This window comes from Bos indicus, chromosome 11 (genome assembly GCF_029378745.1).
Source record: "Bos indicus isolate NIAB-ARS_2022 breed Sahiwal x Tharparkar chromosome 11, NIAB-ARS_B.indTharparkar_mat_pri_1.0, whole genome shotgun sequence".
In the NCBI taxonomy this organism is placed as follows: domain Eukaryota; kingdom Metazoa; phylum Chordata; class Mammalia; order Artiodactyla; family Bovidae; genus Bos; species Bos indicus.
Genome location: NC_091770.1, coordinates 62196110 through 62219215, shown reverse-complemented (window position 1 = coordinate 62219215; position 23106 = coordinate 62196110). Strand labels below are relative to the sequence as shown.

The window sequence follows — 23106 nt, the reverse complement described above, 5'->3', positions numbered from 1 at the left end:
ATGAATGGAAGAAGTCATATCTGAGGACTTAATTTTATTGATATGTGGTAGATAGTTACTTTTTGAGCATGAGATTGGAGGTAAGCTAGGGAACATTAAAGTAATGAAGTTTGTTATAAACACTGTGGGGACTGGGAAAGCAAAGTGCTTGAGGATAAATAAGTGAAAGGACTGCTGAGCAGAACCTCATTTGAGATTGGAACTCATAAATGTATAATCTGCATGTTTTACATAAATTTTCTCTGGCTGTGTTCTGCAGCCAGGAACAAAAGCAAAGACAGATTGTATTGAAGATGGATGAGCAAGGAGAAAATTAAACATGCAAGGGAGACTGTTGAAGTTATTGACCATGAGATCCAAGCTAAGCAGAGAAGCTTGTAAGGCAGAACTGGGCTAAGAGACCCAAACAGTGGGGAAAGGTATAGAGGTAATACCAAGCAGTAATTCATTAAAATGCTATTTCATTGTTGGTTTGGGGTTATAGTACTAATGAACTCCATAGTTACAGTTACTTACTTTATACCTCAAACTAACATTTAAATATTTTCATTCTTAAATCACTTACTGACTCACTGCAGATGAGTTTCTAGCTATTTTGCTTTATTTTTCTCTCTAAAAAAATTTTTAACAGCATAATCTTTATTATTTTTTATAGAGTACATACTTGTTTAGATTACTTGAAGACCCTTCCCTTCAAGGACCTAGATAAAATATATAGTTTATTAATAAAGATAGACTTAACACTAGATTATTTTTACTCTAGATAAAAGCAAGGCAGGGTAACCTAAAGAGTGGATAAATGCTAGTGTCATTTTTGTCCTTCTTGAGAATACTGCTGCCGCTGCTGCTGCTAAGTCGCTTCAGTCGTGTCCGACTCTGTGCGACCCCATAGATGTCAGCCCACCAGGCTCTCCTGCTCCTGGGATTCTCCAGGCAAGAACAAATGAGTGGGTTGCCATTTCCTTCTCCAATGCATGAAAGTGAAAAAGTGAAAGTGAAGCCGCTCAGTCGTGTCCGACTCTTAGCGACCCCATGGGCTGCAGCCCACCAGGCTCCTCCATCCATGGGATTTTCCAGGCAAGAATACTGGAGTGGGGTGCCATTGCCTTCTCTGTCTTGAGAATACATTAATAGTAATTTCCTTTTAGCAACTACTTTCAAGGTAGGGTAGATTATATAGAGTTTATTTTAATTTTACTATTTTTGTAGACATGTTAATAAGTGTCTACTGATTTACATATTTTAGACATTTGTATTCTCCAGTAACTTTGAATGAGTGATTTTAGGATTTGTTACTCTTTGGCCAAGACACCAAGAATAGAATACTATGTTCTTATCTGATTCACTCTGACAAAATTTCACTAGTAATACAGTAATATCAATGCCCTAAAGGAGTAAAATAAAGCATCCAAGTTATATTTTGTTTACATTCAACTTTTTATATATTAGAGACAGATTTTTCACAGTACAGTTATATCATTCAGTTCCAGGCTTATGAACCTTAATTTCAGTGGCTGCTATAGTATGTTTTTTTAGCATATTGTATGATAGATGCTGGGGGAAAAAGACATTGTTTTTATTTTTAATAACATCTAGATTTTTAAAATGTATTTATATTGTATTTTGAGGATATTTGTGATTTTATTCCTAATAAGAATGTCACACATTAAATATTACTTTATTTTATAGCCATTTAAGAATATGTAAATTTAATATTGTAAATATTTATATCTTATCCTTCCAGACAAGATTCTCTTTTATTGTTCCTTTTTGTCACTAAATCAAAAGTAAATAAGGAACTTAAGGAAACACATATATTTAGAATTTCCTGCAAGGCACAGGGTCTCATAAATGTCAAATGGGAGTGTAAGGAAAAAGCAAATTAGATTAGCACAACTCTGTTCTTATTTTCTGTGTTTCTTTAGTTTCAACTTGATTTCCCTCAATTTAGAAATACATCAGTTCTAATGAGGTGGATGAAACTGGAGCCTATTGTACAGAGTGAAGTAAGCCAGAAGGAAAAACATAAATACAGTATACTAACGCATATATATGGAATTTAGAAAGATGGTAACAATAACCTGGTGTACGAGACAGCTAAAGAGACACTGATGTATAGAACAGTCTTATGGACTCTGTGGGAGAGGGAGAGGGTGGGAAGATTTGGGAGAATGGCAATGAAACATATAAAATATCATGTAGGAAACGAGTTGCCAGTCCAGGTTCGATGCATGATGCTGGATGCTTGGGGCTGGTGCACTGGGACGGCCCAGAGGGATGGTATGGGGAGGGAGGAGGGAGGAGGGTTCGGGATGGGGAGCGCATGTATACCTGTGGAGGATTCATTTTGATATTTGGCAAAACTAATACAATTATGTAAAGTTTAAAAATAAAATAAAATTGGAAGAAAAAAAAAAAAAAAAAAAAAGAAATACTGATATGTGCAGGGAAAAAAAAAAACACTCTAATGTCCAACCAAAGATAGATTTGATAAAAATTATTAGAGATTATTTTTTAATCATAGTAAATTTAAAATATCTCAAATATGTGATATTCTAAGAAACACTTGTAACAACACTTTTGGAATTTTAAGAGCTAATTTCTGGTTAATGGTATAGTTAAGCTTCTTTCCTTCAGCTAAAATGAAAATAATATACTTCTCCACTGTGTAAGATTTATCATCTGACAGAGTCTAGTTTAATTATAATTTTTAAAGTAGCTAAGTTATAAAATATTATATATCATGTATATTATTGCTTACAGTGATCTCAATAATGAAGCTAACTATTAAACATAAAGATTTGAGCTTTCAAAAAATACTAACCAATTAATGCTGTCATATAAATAAGTACTTGTCTTCTCATGTTGGTGACCCATTGTAACATATTTATCCCTCATTGCAGCTCAGAAATTACCCTTTTGCTTAGAAAAATGGTAAATTATACTAATGAAAATGTATAGTGTCTTTTTCCTTAAGTAATAATTTTCTACCCATTTCAGTTTTATAAAATTATTTGAAGCTAAAACTGCCCTAAAAATAGTCCTTAAAAATTATCAAAGATATTAATTATTGTTGCCATTTATTTTTAATATAAGATGGACTTAATAATTGGTGCTTTGGGGACAGAGATATAGAATTTAGAATCAGAAGATCTGAGTGCAAATCACATCTTCACAACTAACTAGCTAAATGGTGTGAAGCCAAGTTACTCTTGAACCTGTTTCTCTATCACAGAATAGGGATCACTGATTCATTCATTTATGGATTCATTCAGAAGTGTTTTTCTTGCAAGGTTGTTAGCAGAACTGGCAAAATCATATAAATGAAAGTAAGCAATTATGGACCATATAGTGTTTAGTAATTATTATTGTTATTATTGTTTTTCTGTTGCTTCCCTCTCCCCTGCCATCCTTCCTTATTTCATGGATAACATATTTTCATTGCCCTTTTGACCTTAGGACTTCAGATAATTTTCAGAACTAGTGGTGGGAGTGAGGCAGTCCAGGTTCATCCAAGTCCCAGCTGATCTCCCTGCACATCATCAGTAAGGGCATTAGGCAGAAGAGTAGTGTGGAAGGCAACTCTTCTGGATCAGCTTGCTCATTTTTTTACTGTTGCCTGACAAAGTCCTATTTTTCTCAAAGTAGGGCGTAGCCCAAGGTACCTCATAGTCTCTGGGTATAACTATTCAGTATCTTTTCTGCTTCCTCTTCTCCATCCATTCCATCCCATCCCCCTAAGAATCTAATTCTTCCTTCTCTCTCGTCTCCTTTTTCCACCACTTTTTCTTATTTCTTTTAATCTCACCTCCAGTTGATTTCTTGCTGTTTGCCTGTAGATGTGCTCGTCTCCCATGGCCTAAAAAATTCTTGCTCAACTCTTAATTGCTTTTCTTTCGTCACCAAAAACATGTTGATATTGTTGCCTTTGTTACTTCATTATTTACTTAACCTCTTGTGGTATGGCTTCTGCCCCAAACTTTGTCCTAAAACTGTTCTAATCCATCGTCCTTTCTGAAGTTAAAAACCTCCTTGACCTCTCTCTCTGCAGCATGTTCACACTACTGTTCATACTTTCCTTCTGGACCCTTCTCCCTTGGCTTCTGTAGGATGATTTTTCTGACACTTTCTCCCTCACCTCTTACGTGTATTTGCCCCGCTCCTTGCTCTGAGCTCTCATTAGCCCTCTTTTCCGGCACTTTCTTCCTTTGTAATGTTACTTTCCTGTGACTAGAATTATTTATTATTCCTGTAATGTGATTGAACTAGGAACGGTGATGCAAAATTCAGGGAAGCGGGATTCTGTTTACTACAAGAGATATTTTTTTCCTAAAACAATTATAGTTGCTTTGTAGTAGTAATCTGCTTTTGAAGCAGTCACTTCTCCATTACTGACGGTTTTCAAATGGAGGCAGAGAGAACCCGAGTAGAAAGAATTCATATATTGATAAACAGTTGAGACAGATGATCTTTTAAAGTCTAGTCCAACTATCTCATCCACTCCACTTCAATGGATTGAATTTTGACCATTATTAAATGTCTTCCAAAAATAGTTTTTCTAGCTTCTGTGCCTCATCATCCCTCTTCTTTCTCACAAACAGTTTTGCTTTTATTTTATCAAAAATTGCTAAAGTTTCATCTTTATTTTCCACTACTCTTTTTTTTCTTTCCTTTGACTGGCATGGCTTTGAGGACCACCGTTGCTTTGACCACTTTTCTGATAGTAAATTCTATCTGCCCATATTGGTTTGCTTCCTCCACCTCAAACTAGAGGCACTGAAGCAATGGAGGAGGTTTGGAATCCTAAACTTTAATTTTAAAACTTTGTATGGCAACGGAGAAGGCGATGGCACCCCACTCCAGTACTCTTGCCTGGCAAACCCCATGGACGGAGGAGCCTGGAAGGCTGCAGTCCATGGGGTCTCGAAGAGTCGGACATGACTGAGCGACTTCAGTTTCACTTTTCACTTCCATGCATTGGAGAAGGAACTGGCAACCCACTCCAGTGTTCTTGCCTGAAGAATCCTAGGGACGGGGGAGCCTGGTGGGCTGCTGTCTATGGCATCACACAGAGTTGGACAGACTGAAGCGACTTAGCATGGCACAGTCCAAATGTTAAGGCTTAAGATGTTTATGATGATAAATAGTAGTAGTGCAATTATTTGTTGAATGTCTACTACGTGCCAAGATTTACAAAGATTATATAAATTATATTTCATTTAAATGTTAAAACATTGCTATGAGGAAGACACTGTTGCTGTCACATTTTACAAATGAGGAAACTGAGAGCAGCGTAAGAAAGTTGTCAAAGGTCACACTACTAATAAATGACAGAGGTCTAACTCACTTTATGGTCAGTTTTCTTAACCAATATATTATACTGTGTTACAGGAAAGATAAAAATCTAGAATCAAATTTTAGGATGTCAGGTAATGTTATACAAACAAGGTAACATATTTTTGACTTAGATTTTTAGATTGTTTTGAACATGAACTTATAAGAAACATTATTAGTGGCTTGTTTGTGCTTACCTCTTTTTCCATGATATTCATTTGTTCATTCATTCATTGAACATTCATCTATGATAGGTGTGGTATAGAAAGATGAATGAAACAAGTATAATTTTATGATGCAGTGAGAAAGACAGGAAATAAGCAGGTAAATAATCAGTTATAATTTGAGAAAGTACTATAAAGATCACAAACCATAAGGCTAGTAGTAGAGAGTAACCAGGATATGTGTGTTGGATGGGGGATAAGGTAAGAGGAGGAAGTACTTAAATACGATGATCAGGAAAAACCTGCTGTTTACCATCATTAACATTTTGTCATATACCTTTTCATACATTATATATACGGTTTTGTATCAAAATGAGATTGTACTATGTATTCTGTTTTGTAATCTTATAATTGAGTCTCTTGAAACAATAACCTTTGTGTGTTAATTTCCTCACCTATTTCACTCCAACCTCTGCATTCTGCTTCCACCCCCGATATTGGACTTGACATTGCTTCCCAATGTGATGTGGTTACTTCCTAATTGCCAAATGTAAAGGAGGTTTTTTCCCTTAGTATTAATATTTTATTTGTGAATTCTGAGCTGATTTTTCTTCCCTTTTTCCTTCTACCTTCTTTGATATTCCTTCTCTTCTTTATCACAAGCTTTTCTTTATATCTTTCTTTCTTCAGAAATGTTGTTGGAATCCCCTTAGATACTGTACTTGGCCCTCCTTACTAATACTCTTTTGGAATGATGTATCATCAATTCAACACCAGTGTCTTAAGTCTATAATGGCTCACCACAGTCTTGTGGATTAAGTCTAAACTCCATTGTCGAATTGCATGCAGCTTAAGGAATATTTATTTTTTATCTAAAGAAGAAAGAAGTGGACTTTTACTAATATTTGTTATGAAGTTTGATACCAACATCTTCAATCAGTCCACATGTTTATTTATCAGATAGTCACATTATATAGATAAGTGAGTAAGCTCAAGGGATTAACAGTAGTATCCTTCACTTAGTTTATCCTTGTGATGTAATAGCCTTTTATGAGTAGTTAATTAGGTTTACAAATTATGTTATCTAGTTTTAAATAAACCAACTCTTACAAAATGGTCAATAACTCCTATAGTCACATCTTGGATAAATACTAATAATGGAACCACAGTAAATAACAAAGCACAGAGTTGGATTTTCCTACTCTTAATACAAGCTTTTCCATAGCCATATATTAAAAGTACAAAAGAGCTGTCAAGAATGTGTTAAACTCAAGAATATGTTATGTATGTTTTTATTAACCAAGAAGAAAAAGCATTCCAAACTTGCTAATTTTTTTTTTTTTCAGAAATGGCATGTGACTTGACAATAATATGTAACCAGACAGAATGAAATACACAGACACAGACAGACAGACATATTAAATCTGTCCCCACAGGGTATTTTTGTTTGTTTTTAAATAAAAAAGTTTTATATATAAAATTTTATATGTAAAGTATAGTGAAAAAATAGAGTAGTTGATTTTTTAGAAACACTCAAGCTATTGTAAATCTGTTTTAAAAAATGGATGTTTGGAAATATTCCATCACTGTGCTATTTTGTTAAATGATGATCTCTTTAAAAGCCCAGAGTGGAGTTTTCTTCCTTGTTTTAAAAATCTCAAAATAGAGAGTTTAGGCAGTGTGATCAGTGATTTCTTCCATTTGGTTCTACATTCATATGTGAGATACTTCCCCCTACCCCAATAACAAGCATTAAAATCAGGTATAAAAATAAATTGAACTCAGAGCCAAACCTTTGAATTATCATTTCATGAAGTTTAAATCAAGATTTTTAATAATAATGAATCATAATGAAATCACATTCAGTTCAGTTCAGTTCAGTCATTCAGTCGTGTTCAACTCTTTGCGACCCCTTGAATCGCAGCCTGCCAGGCCTCCCTGTCTGTCACCAACTCCCAGAGTTCACTCAAACTCATGTGCATCGAGTCGGTAATGCCATCCAGCCATCTCATCTTCTGTCATCCCCTTCTCCTCCTGCCCCCAAGTCCTCTCAGCATCAGAGTCTTTTCCAATGAGTCAACTCTTCACATGAGGTGGCCAAAATATTGGAGTTTCAGCTTCAGCATCAGTCCTTCCAATGAACACCCAGGACTGATCTCCTTTAGGATGGACTGGTTGGATCTCCTTGCAGTCCAAGGGACTCTCAAGAGTCTTCTCCAACACCACAGTTCAAAAGCATCAATTCTTTGGTGCTCAGCTTTCTTCACATCCATCACATCACATCACATCCATCACATTCCATCCAACTCTCACATAATACGTGACCAATAGAAATCACAGTACTATCTATTAAAAATAGAGTAAAAAGGTACCTTTTTGCCAGCAATTAATTATTTTAAATGTTTTCCTTCTTTAAAAAATTTCCATTTAGCATAATTTTATATTGCATGCATTAATATAATGCATGTTGTACCCTATATAATTTATAAATGATGATTTTTAAAAAGTTTTTTAAACTGATGGGCTGTAGGATCAAAAAAGTTTGTAAATTGCTGATATAGATCATAAGTATCCTAGATCAAAGGAAGGCTAGTTTTCTCAGGGTTATTGTTGTTTAGTTACTAATCATGTCCAACTCTTTTTGTGACCTCATGGACTGTATAGCCCACCTGGTTTCTCTGTCCATGAGGTTTTCCAGGCAAGAATACTGGAGTGAGTTGCCATTTCCTTCTCCAAGGTATCTTCCTGACCAAGGGATTGAACTTGCTTCTCTTGCACTGGCAGACAGATTCTTTACCACTGAATCACCAGGGAAGCCCTCTGAGGGTTAATAGCCATTAGAAAAGATTTATAGTGGAGGTAGGTATAAGGCTGAACCTGAACTTTTGCTGCTTAATAATAGCATTGTTCCTGATTAATGAAGCGTCATAGTTAATTTTATCTGTCAATTTGACTGAGCTAAAGGATACCCATATTGATGGTAAAACATTATTTCTAAGTGTGACTTTGAGGGTGTTTTGGAAGAAATTAGCACTTGATTCAGTGGACTGAGTAAAGATACCTGCCTTTGCCAGTGTGGGCGGGCATCATCATCATTTAATCCTTTGAAGGCCTGAATAAAACAGAAAGGAAAAGGAGGGTGATTTGTTCTCTCCTCTTGAGCTGGGGCATTTATCTTCTCTGGCCCTCACACGTCTGAGCTCTTGGTTCACAGCCTTTGGACTTGGGTCTTAATGCCAGTGGCCTCCTGGATTTCAGGCCTTCGACCTCAGACTGAATTATACCTTTGGCTTTCATGGTTCTCTAGTTTGCAGAAATCAGATGGTGGGACTTCTCTTGGCCTCCATATCAGGTTGGTGAGCCAATTCCTTGAATAACTAACTATCTTGTAAATATGCTACTGAGTCTGTTTCTCTGGAGACCCTGACTAATATATATATGGAGTAATAAGTTTTCATAGGAAAACATTTGGAAAATTCCAAAAAAGCACAAATGAATAAAAATGTCTTGTAACTTTGTCTTTGGAGGTAACCATTATTAAAATTGTGGTATATGTCTGTGCATTTTTTTTGGAAATACATATGCTTATTTTAAATTAGAAAATTGGGATCATACTGACATACTACTTTAAGACCTATTTCCACTTAACAGTATATGTCAAACATTTTTATGTCATTCAGTATTTTGCAATTCTATTAGACATTTTTTTAAATTGTAAAAATATATGTAACATAACATTTACCATCTTAATAATTTTTAGGTGTGCAGTTCAGTAGTGTTAAGTATATTTCACGTTGTTGTGGAGCCTATCTCCAGAACTTTTTCATCTTGCATAACTGAAACATTATAACATATTAAACAACTCCTTATTTTCCCACCCCTGGCCCTTGACAACCACATTCTTTCTGTCTCAGTGAATTTCACTGTTTATATACTTTGTGTAAGTGGAATCATACAGCGTTTATCTTTTTGTGATTGGCTTATTTCACTTCGCATAGTATTGTCAAGGTTCATCCATGCTATAGCAAACGTCAGAATTTTTCTTTTTTAAGGCTGAATAGTAATAATATAGTATAATATAATACAATTATAATAAAGTATAATAATAGTATATATAATATACTATATATAGTATATACTAGTGTTTATATACTTATATATTAAGTATATATGCTTATATAATTATAATGTAAATAGCATAATATAATTATAGTATAATAATACTTGATGAACTGACTTGATGAACAAGAGTTTGAGTGAAATCCGGGTGTTGGTGATGGACAGGGAGGCCTGGCGTGCTGCAGTCCATGGGGTCACAAAGAGTCAGACACAACTGAGCAACTGAACTGAATAATACTCTATTATGTATATATACCACATTTGCTTATCCATTCATCTGTCAGTGAACACTTGGGTTACTTCCACCTCTTGGCTATTATGAATAATGTTGCTGTTACATGAGTATACAAATAACTCCTCAAGATGCTGCTTTCTGTTCTTCTGGGGATATACATAGAATTGGAATTGCTGTATCATATGGTAGTTCTATTTTTACTGTTGAAGGAAATGCCTTGCTGTTTTCTGAAATGGCTGCACCATTTTTCTTCCTACCAACAGTACATAAGGCTTCTAGTACCTCCACATCCTTGCCAACACTTTTTGTTGTTGTTTGATTGGTTGGTTTTGTTTTTCTTGGATAGTAACCATCCCAATGGATGTAAAGTTTGCAACCCTATTTTTAATGATAGTGTAATCCATTGGTTGTACTGTAGCTTATTAAATAACCAGTTTCTTCTTATTTAGGAGTTTGGTTGTTTCAACTTTTTCACTTTTAAAAATAGTGTTGAGATTATTTTTGTTCATATTTTAGAATGTGTGTATATTTTTCTTAATATATATAATCTAGAAATGAAATTTGAAATGAACTTTGAAGGGAGAAGAGGCAATGAATAGGTAGAAAGATGGTATGAATAGTCCAGGAAGGCACAGCCTTAACAAAGACAAGGAAGCCTTGATAGCCTGATGGATTAAAGTGACACTGAGACCACCCTATCTAGAACAGAGATTATCCATGGGTAATAGGAAATAAGGGTAGAAAGGAAGGTAAGCATCAGATTGTGGAATTCCTTGAGTACCAACTTGTAGAGCTTGGCATTTGTTTGGAAAATAATAAATAATTTTAAAGGTTTTTGATCTGAAGTATGACAGAATGAAAACATTCTAGAAGGTTAATCCTGAAGCAATGTGCAGAATGGTTTAAACTGGAAGCAGAGAGACCAATTAGAGGACCACAGTATGATAGAAGGTCAATAGAGGGCAAGCACGTTTAGATTTTATAAAGTAGGGTATATTATAAAGTAGAGTAATCACTTGAAAAATAGAAGGGAAGTAAAATGATTAGTTAGTATATCTGTGTTAACCACTCTGGTGAAATGTTTTGTATACATTGAAATGGTAGAGGGGAAAAAAAAGTCTGGCTATTACTTTACCTGTAATAGGCAGTTCCATAGATAGTTCAGAGTTGGCTGTGAGTGATTTTGTAATATCAATGTTCTCTATAAGCAGCTATTACTTTAATATAGAAGCAAAGGAGATTTTTACATGGTACCTGGGTAATGCATCTAGTAAATGTTTCTCTGTCTCAGCTTCCTTCTCATTCAGCTTTTAAGGAATTCCAGGTTCTATATATGGTATTACTCTTCTACAACATTAAAACCTGATTGGAATTTATTGATTTTTCTTCCATATTTGAAGTTGTACAATAATGCCATCTTCAGGGCAGATTAGCAATTACAAATTTAATGTTTTTCCTTCTCTCTGATACTTATATTTCACATTATTTATTTAATGTTTGAAAAATATGAAGTTTCTTTCCCCCAACTTTTTATTGTGAAAACTAAAAAACATACAGAAAAGTGAAAGAATAGAACGTTATAATCATATGTATTTGACTTAGATAAACCATTTTTAACATTTTGCCATTTTATCTGTGTGTATTTTTTACTCAACCATTTGAAAATAAGTTGTAGGTGACATATTTCACTCCTGAATACTGTAGTGTTCATGTCCTGAATATAGGACAATTTTCCCATAATCTCAACATCATTAATCCACCTAAGAAAATTAATTCCAAAATCTCATACAATATCCAGTCCACATTCAAAATTCTCCAGTTGTTCCAATAGTGTATTAGAGCAAAATTTTTTTTAGCCAGCATCCAGTCAAGGCTCACAATTGCCTATAGTTGTCTTTATTTATTTTAATATAGAATACTTACCCACCTTTCAAAAATGACATTGATTAAGTGTCCAGGCCAATTTTCTCGTAGTTTATCTCATATTCTCAGTTTGTTTCCCCATGTTTGTTTTAAATCCCAGTATCCTATTTCCATCTATTTTCTTAGACTGGAAGGTAGGTCTAGAGCAAAAAATACTTAACCTGCAGTTCACATATTCTTTAGGGTCTGTGAATAGAATTCAGGGAGTCTGAATTTTGGATGGGGAAGAAATTACATCTTTATTTTAATTCAGTGGTTCTCAGCTGGGGTGATTTGTCCTCTGACCTCTCTTTCCCCACATAAGAATGTTTGGCTGTGTCTGAAGACATTTTAGTTGTCACAACTGAGTGGAAGGCTGCTATTGGAATCAAATGGATAGAGGCCAGGGATGCATCTAAAGATCCTACAGTGTGCAGGGGGAGAACCCCCAACATCAAAGAATGATGTCGATCAAAATGTCAGTGTTAATGGTGCCATGGTTGAGAAACCCTGCTTTAACTGAATTTAGCATTTCCTTTAATTGTGAATGTAAGAAACCCCTCCCACGGATATTAATGCTACCTATAACTTTGTTACCAAGTGAAATTTCACGTGTTTTCAGATCATATTAAATTGTTGCAAATATCCCCAAATATTTATGCTCATTTATTACTTAAGAATTAGATGTTGTTATAGTTCAGTCACTAGGTCATGTCTGACTCCGTAGACTGTAGCACATCAGGCTCCTCTGTCTTCCACTATCTTCTGGAATTTGCTCAAATTCATATCTGTTAAATTGATAATGCTATTTAACCATTTCATCTTCTGCTGCCCTCTTCTCCTGCCCTTAATCTTTCCCAGCCTCAGGGTCTTTTCCATTGAGTCAGCTCTTCAGATCAAGTGACAAAGTATTGGAGCTTCATCTTCAGCAATAGTTCTTCCAGTGAATAGTCACAATTGATTTCCCCAGTCAGTCCTAAAGGAATTAGATAGATTTGCATAATCAAAAAGCAAAAATAGAGGCAGTTCAGGAGGGTGGAATAGAAGGACATACACTCATTTCCTCCTGTGAGAGCACCAAAATCGCAACTAGCTATTGAAAAACCAACAAGAAGATGCTGGATCCTATTTAAAAAAGATATCCCACATCCAAAGACCCAGTAAAAAAAAAAACAAAAAAACAAAACAGAAAAAAACCCCAAATTATTACTGTATTATAATTTTAAAAGATAATTTGATAGCTATATTTAAGTGTAATTTTGTAACCTTATATATTTTATGCATTGTAAATATTATTCTGCTAGGGTTCTGTAGACTTCACCAGAGTGCTGAAGGAATCCACAGAACAAAGAGGCTTGACCCTCAGTCTAGAGGGTTGATTAGATTGGGTTAAACATTTTTGGTGAAAGTGCTTCATAGGTAATGATATTTATCTCATATTGTCATTTCATGAATCACATAATAGCAAGTTGTCTTACTGTTATGAATGATGCCAAGTTTGATGACTTGGTTAATTAAGGTGGTGACAGCCAGATTTTTCCATTTTAGAGATACATTTTCCCCTTTGCATTGCAAGATAATCTGTAAGGTGATATTAATTCTTAGGTATTAGGTGAATTTTCTGTTTTTGAGCAGCCTTTCACCTAATAGCTTTAGCATACATTGATGATTTTTACATTGGGGTTTACAAAATGTTGATTTTCTGTTTCAGTCATTTCTTCACACTTACCGGCATTCCTCTGTAAAGAAGAGATTTCCTTTACCTACCCCACTCCACCCCTCTTCCTCATTCCTTTTCCTCCAAGTATCATGATAGATTCATTTTTTGTTTTTTCAGTATGTTACACTCAGTTAGGGTTGTTTGTTTAGAGTGCTCAACTTGTCGTAAATGTGACCAGTGGGAGCCCCTTTAACTTGGTCCTTGGTCCTTTTGATAAATCCTACTGGTCTTAGGGGATTTCCTTGCTTTCTGACACAAGAGTTCGCATGATCGACTTGTTCTTTCTATGCTCCAGGTTTGGAGTCAACTATTTCTTTAAAGAATCATTGTTTCTTTATAGGGAATGGTATTTAGAAACCAGGGTCTGAGCAGTTGGTGTGCTCATTGCTTCTGGAGTGACACTGTGTCTAGCCCTTTTTAATAGAACATCTTAACTAAACTTTTAGCATAAAAAGATGTTTTGAACTATAGGAAAGAAAATCAAATGTTTCTGACTTACTCATCCTTCCAGTTTCTTGCTTTTGAAATGAATGAGTCTGTTTATTCCTTTATCAGCCCAGACCTATGCTTTTATCTGTTCACTCAAGGATGATTGGTAATTGTCTAATGTTTCTCTCTTCTGATCTGTCCTGCATAACATCCATTTCATTCTTCTGTAGAATATTGTATACTGCCTATGTGACAGGAACTGTATTAGGTGTGTAGAATACACAGGGAAATGGAAACGTCAAGAAGTTCACAGTCTAATAGGAAAGATCTATATGAAAACCAAAATTTCAGTATGATTGGTGCAAAATAGAAATGCATAAACAGTGACTAAGTGTAAGAAATCAAAGAAGGCTTCAATAGAAGATATTTGTATATAGTATTGATGTAGTTATGAGAAGATTACAATGTGAAGAAGGGTAGATCTATTTATAGATTCTCATTGTTGGTGACCACTGGTTAAGTGTCCAGTTTGCATCTAGGTGGCAATTACAAGTGCAAGTGTTATTAATAGAAGTCAGGAGTTGCCTGTGATTAGTGCTGAGAGCTTTCCTTTTTCCTGTATTCTGTGGTTTTTGTTGTTTTTTTTTTTTTTTCTGAATAGACTATTCTTTGCTTACACTGCTGCTGCTAAGTCACCTACTACCAGACTCCTCCATCCATGGGATTTTCCAGGCAGGAGTACTGGAGTGGGGTGCAATTGCCTTCTCCGCTAAAACTTTCTTTTTATGATGTCTCATCATTTCTGTTCTTTAACCTTTCAGTGAAAGATTATTTCTTTGAAAGATTGCTGCTGCTTCAGTCGTGTCCGACTCTGTGCGACCCCATAGACGGCAGCCCACCAGGCTCCTCTGTCCATGGGACTTTCCAGGCATGAGTACTGGAGTGGGGTGCCATTGCCTTCTCCGTTTGAAAGATTATTCTCCTGAAATTGTGTGGTTTAGAGGCCATGTAGGTTTACTGTATTTGTTTATATATCCATGCTTTTTGAATAAATCCAGTGTGTTTTATTACCAATGATTACACTTATTAAATGTCTGTATCATACTTGTTATGTGGTTATTAATACAAAGTTTGGTTCTTACTGTGTCTTAATAAAAACAGGGTGGTGAGAGGATTTGAGAGATGGTTAGAAATTGGGGCTCACTCATGTAGGTAGTACTCTAATTTTACATAATCTCCTTATAGCTAGAGATTGTCCCTCTTTTCATAGGAATTAGGAAGGATGTAGGGGGAAAAACCCCAGAAACTTGTATATGTTAACCAATTCAAAAACTTTAAGGAGTAAATAAAATATCTTTATTTCTGCACCCAGGAGTGAGAAGTAACTTATAGGAGTCTAGAAATTTTTTTTTATAAGTCCTCATCTTCCCAAGTATTTCTAGATTCCTAAGATGGCAATTAGACTTTATTTTCACTGTAAAAACAACAGAGGAATCAATGTTTAATTTATCTGACATCAAGCAATGGGTGTTTGACATAAATACACTTTCCATATATTTGTAGCCTACATCTTTAAGTGTCAGAACATGTTTATTTTAGCCATTTTATTTGTTGAAAGTAACAAAAATGTTAAACAGACTTAATGTTACATTTACAATTGTCTTTACCAAACACTTAATGTACAGGATTCTGTGTTATCACTGTTTCCTATCTTTTGGATATTTCTGTTTCTTTAAACATACAAATGCTTTTATACAGAAGTAACTGTATACTTAATGTTCAGTTCAGTTCAGTCACTCAGTTGTGTCTGACTCTTTGTGACCCCATGGACTGCAGCACACCAGGCTTCCCTGTCCATCACCAATTCCCGGAACCTACTCAAACTCATGTCCATTGCCTTGGTGATGCCATCCAACCATCTCATCCTTTGTCTTCCCCTTTTCCTCCTGCCTTCAATCTTTCCCAGCATTAGGGTCTTTTCCAATGAGTCAGCTCTTCGCATCAGGTAGCCAAAGTATTGGAGTTTCAGCTTCAGCATCAGTCCTTCCAGTGAACACCCAGGACTGATACCCTTTAGGATGGACTGGTTAGATCTCCTTGTAAAAGGGTATAAATGCAATGGGCCAGTGGTGCCTTTCAAATCAAGACCCTGATTAATTTTCCCAGATATTTTCATCATCGTATTCTTTTCCCCCTAAACTTCTAATGGCTCCTGTAGTCTGGCCATACTGTCTTTGTGTGTATGTGTAAATATGGTTTACTTGTCAGTACTTTTGGTAGCATTTTTGTCAGCAAACAGCCAAGTCAGTTTCCGTACAGTCTTATGATTATTTCATGTCTCTCAACTTTTGTTCATGCTGTTTTTGCTTTCTGCTCAGGAATTTTGAGGAAATTATTTATCTCTGTTCTTTTCTTAGCAGCTTATTTCTACTAGTCTCAGTGAATAGCATAATTGAATGTGTTTCCTTTGTGTTAGCAGGACTGAAACAGGTATCCTGGGAAGTCTGGGATATGTAATTTTAAACTTACTATCAAACTACAGAGGAGTTAGAGTGGATAACTTTTTTGTCATCAGTCTTACCCTTATATCGCTGCTTCTTATAGCTTACTCTTATTTTTCTATTCACCACATTTCCTAAATTGACTTTGCAAAAAACTTGTTAAACCACATGTATCTTTGTAAACTACCTAGTCCTTCTGGGCCTTGCTATACTTATCTGTAGCACTGGGGAACTTAGACAAGGTGATCTCTTAAGTGCCTTTTCAAATAAAGGCTTCTGTTTATGTTCATTTATTTATTCCTTCATTAAAAATATTTATTGAATGCCTAGTGTTTGGTTGATATGATCAGCAATGTAAGAGTTTCTACTGTCTGATAATAAAGTAATACATATTCTTCATTATCCAGGTTATATATTACTTCATTTGTAAAGTCTTACCTGACATTGTAGCCTTTATTATGTTGTCTTGCCCACAAATTCTTTCTGTACTTGTTAAAAAGTGTAGACATAGATTAACTTGTGTTTTGTTTAGGGATTTGATTATTTTGATTACCTAATTGGGAGTACCTTGAAGAATGATACTTTTATAAACATTTAATATAGTGCCTGTCACATAGTAATTGTAATCATAATGATAACTGACATTTGTGAACACTAACTTTGAGGTAGGCATTGTTTTAAGTGCTTTACATATATGTGTTCCTTTAATTCTTACAAAATGTTTATGAGATGAATGCTTTTCATCTCCATTTTTGCAGATGAAGTAAAGCATACAAAGGTTAAATAAATTTCCTCAAGGTTATATTGCTGGTAAATGAAGCTGGGATATGAGCTCAGTCAGATTTCAAAATTCCATGCATTTACCCATTTTGCTGTAATGCTGAATTATATACTTGTTGAATGAATGGACTGTTTTCAATTTTAATATATATTGGTTACAGTTTTGGTATCTAGTTTGACTTCAGATAAAAGGCTAAGGATATTGCACTTTGAGGAGAATACTTTTTAAACAAGGACCAATAACTTTCTTAGCAAACTAAATATAATGAATGACTCCCACAATTAATAGTATTCAAATTATGTGCTTACACCTTGATGGATTTTAAATAGTATGTTTTTGAAAGAAAATTTATGATGTGCATAATACTTTTAGGTGAATTATGATTTGTATTGTGTCTTGATTACTGTTTTTTGCTCATTTTCAGTTGAGTGGTGATTTTATGCAATGGCTTCAAGCCACAGTTCTTCACCAGTGCCTCAAGGAAGCAGCAGTGATGTTTTCTTTAAAAAAGAGGTAGACCCGACAAAACACATTCGACCTGTGCAGTCACTGCCAGATGTGTGTCCCAAGGAACCCACAGGTAATGCTTTTGTTTTTTTTAAGGAATTTTATTGAGAATTTGTGATAGTTAGATAGTTAGATTAGAATAGTTAGATTCCATCTACTTAAAAGAGTAAATGTGAAAACTAGGATGACATATAATTTGGAAATAAATTGATTGGGAAATTGGAATATAGTTCTTTTTATACGTTTCCATAAAAGAAGTCACTTAGAGAAATTGAAAAACAAAATTGAAGATGAGGGTACAGATTGAAAGCTCTTCAGTTAAACATAGTACAGTCAATCCTCATTATTTGCAGAGTCTACATTTGCAAATTTATCTAATTCCTAAACCTTAATTGTACCCTCAAATCACTATTTGTGTCACTTTCGTGGTCATTTGCAGACATGCACAAAGGAGTGAAAATTTTGAATTGCCTGATGTACATGTTCCCACCTGAAATTGAACAAAGCAGCACTCTGCCTTCTTTCAGCTTTTAAGCTGTAGACACACGTCCCTTTTGTGGTCTGTTTAGTGCCACACTTTTTTGTATTTTTGCTGATGATTTTGCTGTTCAAAATGGTTTCCAAACATAGCACTGAAGTGCTTTCTAGTGTTTCTAAGCACTAGAGGGCTACATGAGGGAAATATGTTATGTAAGCTTTATTCAGGTATGGGTTATAGTGGTATTAGCCGTGAGTACAGTGCTAAAGACTGAACAATATTTATTAAATAAAGTGTCTTTAAACAGAAACACACACAAAATAAGATTATATGTTGATTGGATGATGAAAGTTCCAGAGATTTGTAGGAGCATAACCCAGTATTATGCATAACCCATATAGAGAAGTGAAGAAGAACTAAAGAGCCTCTTGATAAAAGTGAAAGAGGAGAGTGAAAAAGTTGGCTTAAAGCTCAACATTTAGAAAACAAAGATCATGGCATCTGATCCCATCAGTTCAGTTCAGTCAGTTCAGTTCAGTTGCTCAGTCGTGTCTGACTCTTTGCGACCCCATGAATTGCAGCACGCCAGGCCTCCCTGTCCATCACCAACTCCCGGAGTTCACTCAGACCCATGTCCATCGAGTCGGTGATGCCATCCAGCCATCTCATCCTCTGTCATCCCCTTCTCCTCCTGCCCCCAATCCCTCCCAGCATCAGAGTCTTTTCCAATGAGTCAACTCTTCGCATGAGGTGGCCAAAGTATTGGAGTTTCAGCCTCAGTATCAGTCCTTCCAATGAACACCCAGGACTGGTATCCTTTAGGTTGGACTGGTTGGATCTCCTTGCAGTCCAAGGGACTCCCAAGAGTCTTCTCCAGCACCACAGTTCAAAAGCATCAATTCTTCGGTGCTCAGCTTTCTTCACAGTCCACCTCTCACGTCCATACATGACCACTGGAAAAACCATAGCCTTGACTAGACGGACTTTTGTTGGCAAAGTAATATCTCTGCTTTTTAATATGCTGTCTAGGTTGGTCATACCTTTCCTTCCAAGGAGTAAGCGTCTTTTAATTTCATGGCTGCAATCACCATCTGCAGTGATTTTGGAGCCCGAAAAAATAAAGTCTGACAATGTTTCCACTGTTTCCTCATCTATTTGCCATGAAGTGATGGGACCAGATGTCATGATCTTCATTTTCTGAATGTTGAGCTTTAAGCCAACTTTTTCACTCTCCTCTTTCACTTTCATCAAGAGGCTCTTTAGTTCCTCTTCACTTTCTGCCATAAGGGTGGTGTCATCTGCATATCTGAGGTTATTGATATTTCTCCCTACAATCTTGATTCCAGCTTGTGCTTCTTCCAGCCCAGTGTTTCTCATGATGTACTCTGCATATAAGTTAAATAAGCAGGGTGACAGTATATAGCCTTGACGTACTCCTTTTCCTATTTGGAACTAGTCTGTTGTTCCATGTTCAGTTCTAACTGTTGCTTCCTGACCTGCATACAAATTTCTCAAGAGGCAGATCAGGTGGTCTGGTATTCCCATCTCTTTCAGAATTTTCCACAGTTTATTGTGATCCATACAGTCAAAGTCTTTGGCATAGTCAATGAAGCAGAAATAGATGTTTTTCTGGAACTCTCTTGCTTTTTCGATGATCCAGCGGATGTTGGCTATTTGATCTCTGGTTCCTATGCCTTTTCTAAAACCAGCTTGAACATCTGGAAGTTCATGGTTCATGGCAAATAGATGGGGAAACAGTGGAAACAGTGGCTGAGTTTATTTTGGGGGGCTCCAAAATCATTGCAGATGGTGACTGCAGCCATGAAATTAAAAGACGCTTACTCCTTGGAAGAAAAGTTATGACCAACCCAGGCAGCATATTAAAAAGCAGAGACATTACTTTGCCAACAAAGGTCTATCTAGTCAAGGCTATGGTTTTTCCAGTGGTCATGTATGGATGTGAGAGTTGGACTGTGAAGAAAGCTGAGCGCCAAAGAATTGATGCTTTTGAACTGTGGTGTTGGAGAAGACTCTTGTGAGTCCCTTGGACTGCAAGGAGATCCAACCAGTCCATCCTAAAGGAGACCAGTCCTGAATATTCATTGGAAGGACTGGTGTTGAAGCTGAAACTCCAATACTTTGGCCACCTGATGCGAAGAGCTGACTCATTTGAACAGACCCTAATGCTGGGAAAGATTGAAGGCGAGAGGAGAAGGGGACAACAGAAGATGAGATGGTTGGATGGCATCACTGACTCAATGGACATGAGTTTGAGTAGAATGGAAGTTGGTGATGGACAGGGAGGCCTGGTGTGCTGCAGTCCATGGGGTCACAAAGAGTCAGACACGACTGAGTGCCTGAACTGAACTGTGTATTTCCCATGGGAGCAAAGGTTCATTGTTTGCTTATTATATGTTCTAGTGACTTTATAGAACAAACCGAGTAATGAGAACCAACTGCATGTTTTTCTTTCCTCTATGGTTAATGTTACAGCAGCATTTCAGTTATCTAATTATAAGCTGCAAAAAAGGATATTGGAACCTGGTCTGCCATAAAACAATAGAAAAATATGCCTACCCATGAAAAAATCTGGAGTAATAAAGAACAGAAGATATACAGTAGAAGGTAGAAGAGTTTTGATGTTGAAAAAAAAGTTTTTGAGAAAAGATAAATTTCCTTAATTGTACATTAAGGAAAGAGATTAATGAAAGACTTTCTTCACCCCACTGTTCAATTATAACCCTCAAATTTTGTATATCCTTTATCTTGTACATATTTTTCCTCCCCTTTGGCAGTTGATATTGAAAGCTGAAGGTTAAGACAGTTGTTATGGGAGGGAAAGTTTAATTGCTTTGTATAATCTAAACATCTTTTTTTCTAGAATGTACTTTCAAACATAAAACTTACTTTACAAAGTTCTCTTGTTTACTTTTTGCAGGTGATTCAAGTAGTTTATGTGTTGCCCCATCTCTAGTTACAGATCAACATAGATGGACTATATATCATTCCAAAGTAAATCTCCCAGCAGCATTAAATGATCCTAGATTAGCAAAAAGAGAATCTGACTTCTTCACAAAAACATGGGGATTGGACTTTGTGGACACTGAAGTCATACCTTCATTCTACCTCCCACAGATCAGCAAGGAACATTTTACAGTGTATCAACAGGAAATCTCTCAGGTAATATCTAATCTTTAAGTAATAGGTCAAAAGTGAAACGTTTCTTGTTTGATTTATTCTGCCAGTTGTGAGGTAGTATCTCATTGTGGTTTTAATTTGCTTTTCCCTGATGATTACTGATGGTGAACATCTTTTCATGTGTCTGTTGACCATTTGTATGTCTTCTTCACATGGCTCCTGTGGGGTTGTGACTCAGCCAGTGGCTGTGGGCCTACTGGAGGGATGGGGCTGAGTCCCCATGTGGCTGTCTGCTCAGCCTGGGGTGGGCTCAGGGCTGGGTTCCCAGTACTAATAGACTAGAGGGAGGGTTCCAAAACGGTGCTTACCAGCACTGGTGTCATTGCAGTACAGCATGCTCCCAAAATGTCTGCTCCCATTATCTCCATTTTCTAGAGGCATCCCAGTTGCCTCCTGCCTCTTTCAAGTTTATCCAGTGACTTTCGAGCAAGCTCCTTTCAGATAGCTGTCTATGGCTAGGTCTCAGAGCATATGAGATTTTGTAAACAGCCTTTCAGAGCAGAGTCTCTGTTTCCTATAGCTCTCCAGCTGTCCTGAACATAAGATCCTCTAGTTTTTAAAGTCACACATTCTGGAGGCTCATCTTCCCTGTGCAGGACCCTGGACTGGGGAACCTGAAGTGGGGTTCAGACCCCTTGCTCCTTGGGGAGGACCTGTGTGATTGTGATATTTCTCCCATTTTTGGGTCCCTGACCTACAGGTATGGGTCATACTTTCACCTCTCCTACCTGTGTTGTTGTGGTTTCTTTTCTGTGTCTTTATATTGTGAAAAATCTTTTCTGCTATTCTTCAGGTTCTCATTAATAGTTACTCTGTAAATAATTGTAATTGTGGTGTGTCTGTGGGAGGAGGTGAGTTCAGATTCTACTTCCCCATCTTGGCCACCTCCACTAGTGGTTTTAAATGGTAAATTTTTTGTTATGTATATTTCACCACAAAAGAAATAGACAAGGGATCTGAACAGGCATTTCACCAAAGAAGAGATGCAGATGGCTAGTAAGCATATGACGGAGAAGGCAATGGCACCCCACTCCAGTACTCTTGCCTGGAAAATCCTATGGATGGAGGAGCCTGGTAGGCTGCAGTCCGTGGGGTCGCTAAGTGTCGGACACGACTGAGTGACTTGACTTTCACTTTTCACTTTCCTGCGTTGGAGAAGGAAATGGCAACCCACTCCAGTGTTCTTACCTGGAGAATCCCAGGGATGGGGGAGCCTGGTGGGCTGCCGTCTCTGGGGTTACACAGAGTCGGACATGACTGAAGCAACTTAGCAGCAGTAAGCATATGATGGAGAAGGCAATGGCACCCCACTCCAGTACTCTCGCCTGGAAAATCCTATGGATAGAGGAGCCTGGTGGGCTGCAGTCCATGGGGTCGCTGAGAGTCGGACAGGACTGAGCGACTTCACTTTCACTTTTCACTTTCATGCATTGGAGAAGGAAATGGCAACCCACTCCAGTGTTCTTGCCTGGAGAATCCCAGGGATGGGGGAGCCTGGTGGGCTGCCGTCTCTGGGGTCACACAGAGTTGGACACGACTGAAGCGACTTAGCAACAGCAGCAGCAGTAAGCATATGAAAAGTTGTCCAATATCATCTGTCAGTCAGGAACTGCAAATTAAAATGAGGTGCCATTACATGTCTTTTAGAATGATGAAAATCCAAAAAGCTGTCAAGACCAAAAGCTGGCAAAGATGTGACTAATAGGAACTCTTATTCATTGTACGTAGGAATGTAAAA

The 23106-nt window shown here is 36.7% G+C and overlaps 1 protein-coding gene across 5 annotated transcripts in view; it reads left to right on the top strand.

Annotated features, from left to right (window-relative positions):
• Positions 1 to 23106, top strand: part of VPS54 (VPS54 subunit of GARP complex) — a 102837-nt gene that overhangs the window by 8504 nt on the left and 71227 nt on the right. For 2 of the 5 annotated variants that reach the window (XR_011569298.1, XM_070798869.1), the window contains exons 2-3: positions 17610 to 17765; positions 21109 to 21350. Coding sequence is in view for 4 of the 5 variants with exons in the window: in XM_070798869.1 (XP_070654970.1) it covers positions 17630 to 17765; positions 21109 to 21350 (378 nt within the window). In the remaining variant the exon portion in view is untranslated. Of the gene's footprint in view, positions 1 to 17609; positions 17766 to 20663; positions 20796 to 21108; positions 21351 to 23106 lie in introns of those variants that run through there. The other 3 variants (XM_070798871.1, XM_070798872.1, XM_070798870.1) reach the window with 3 other exon arrangements.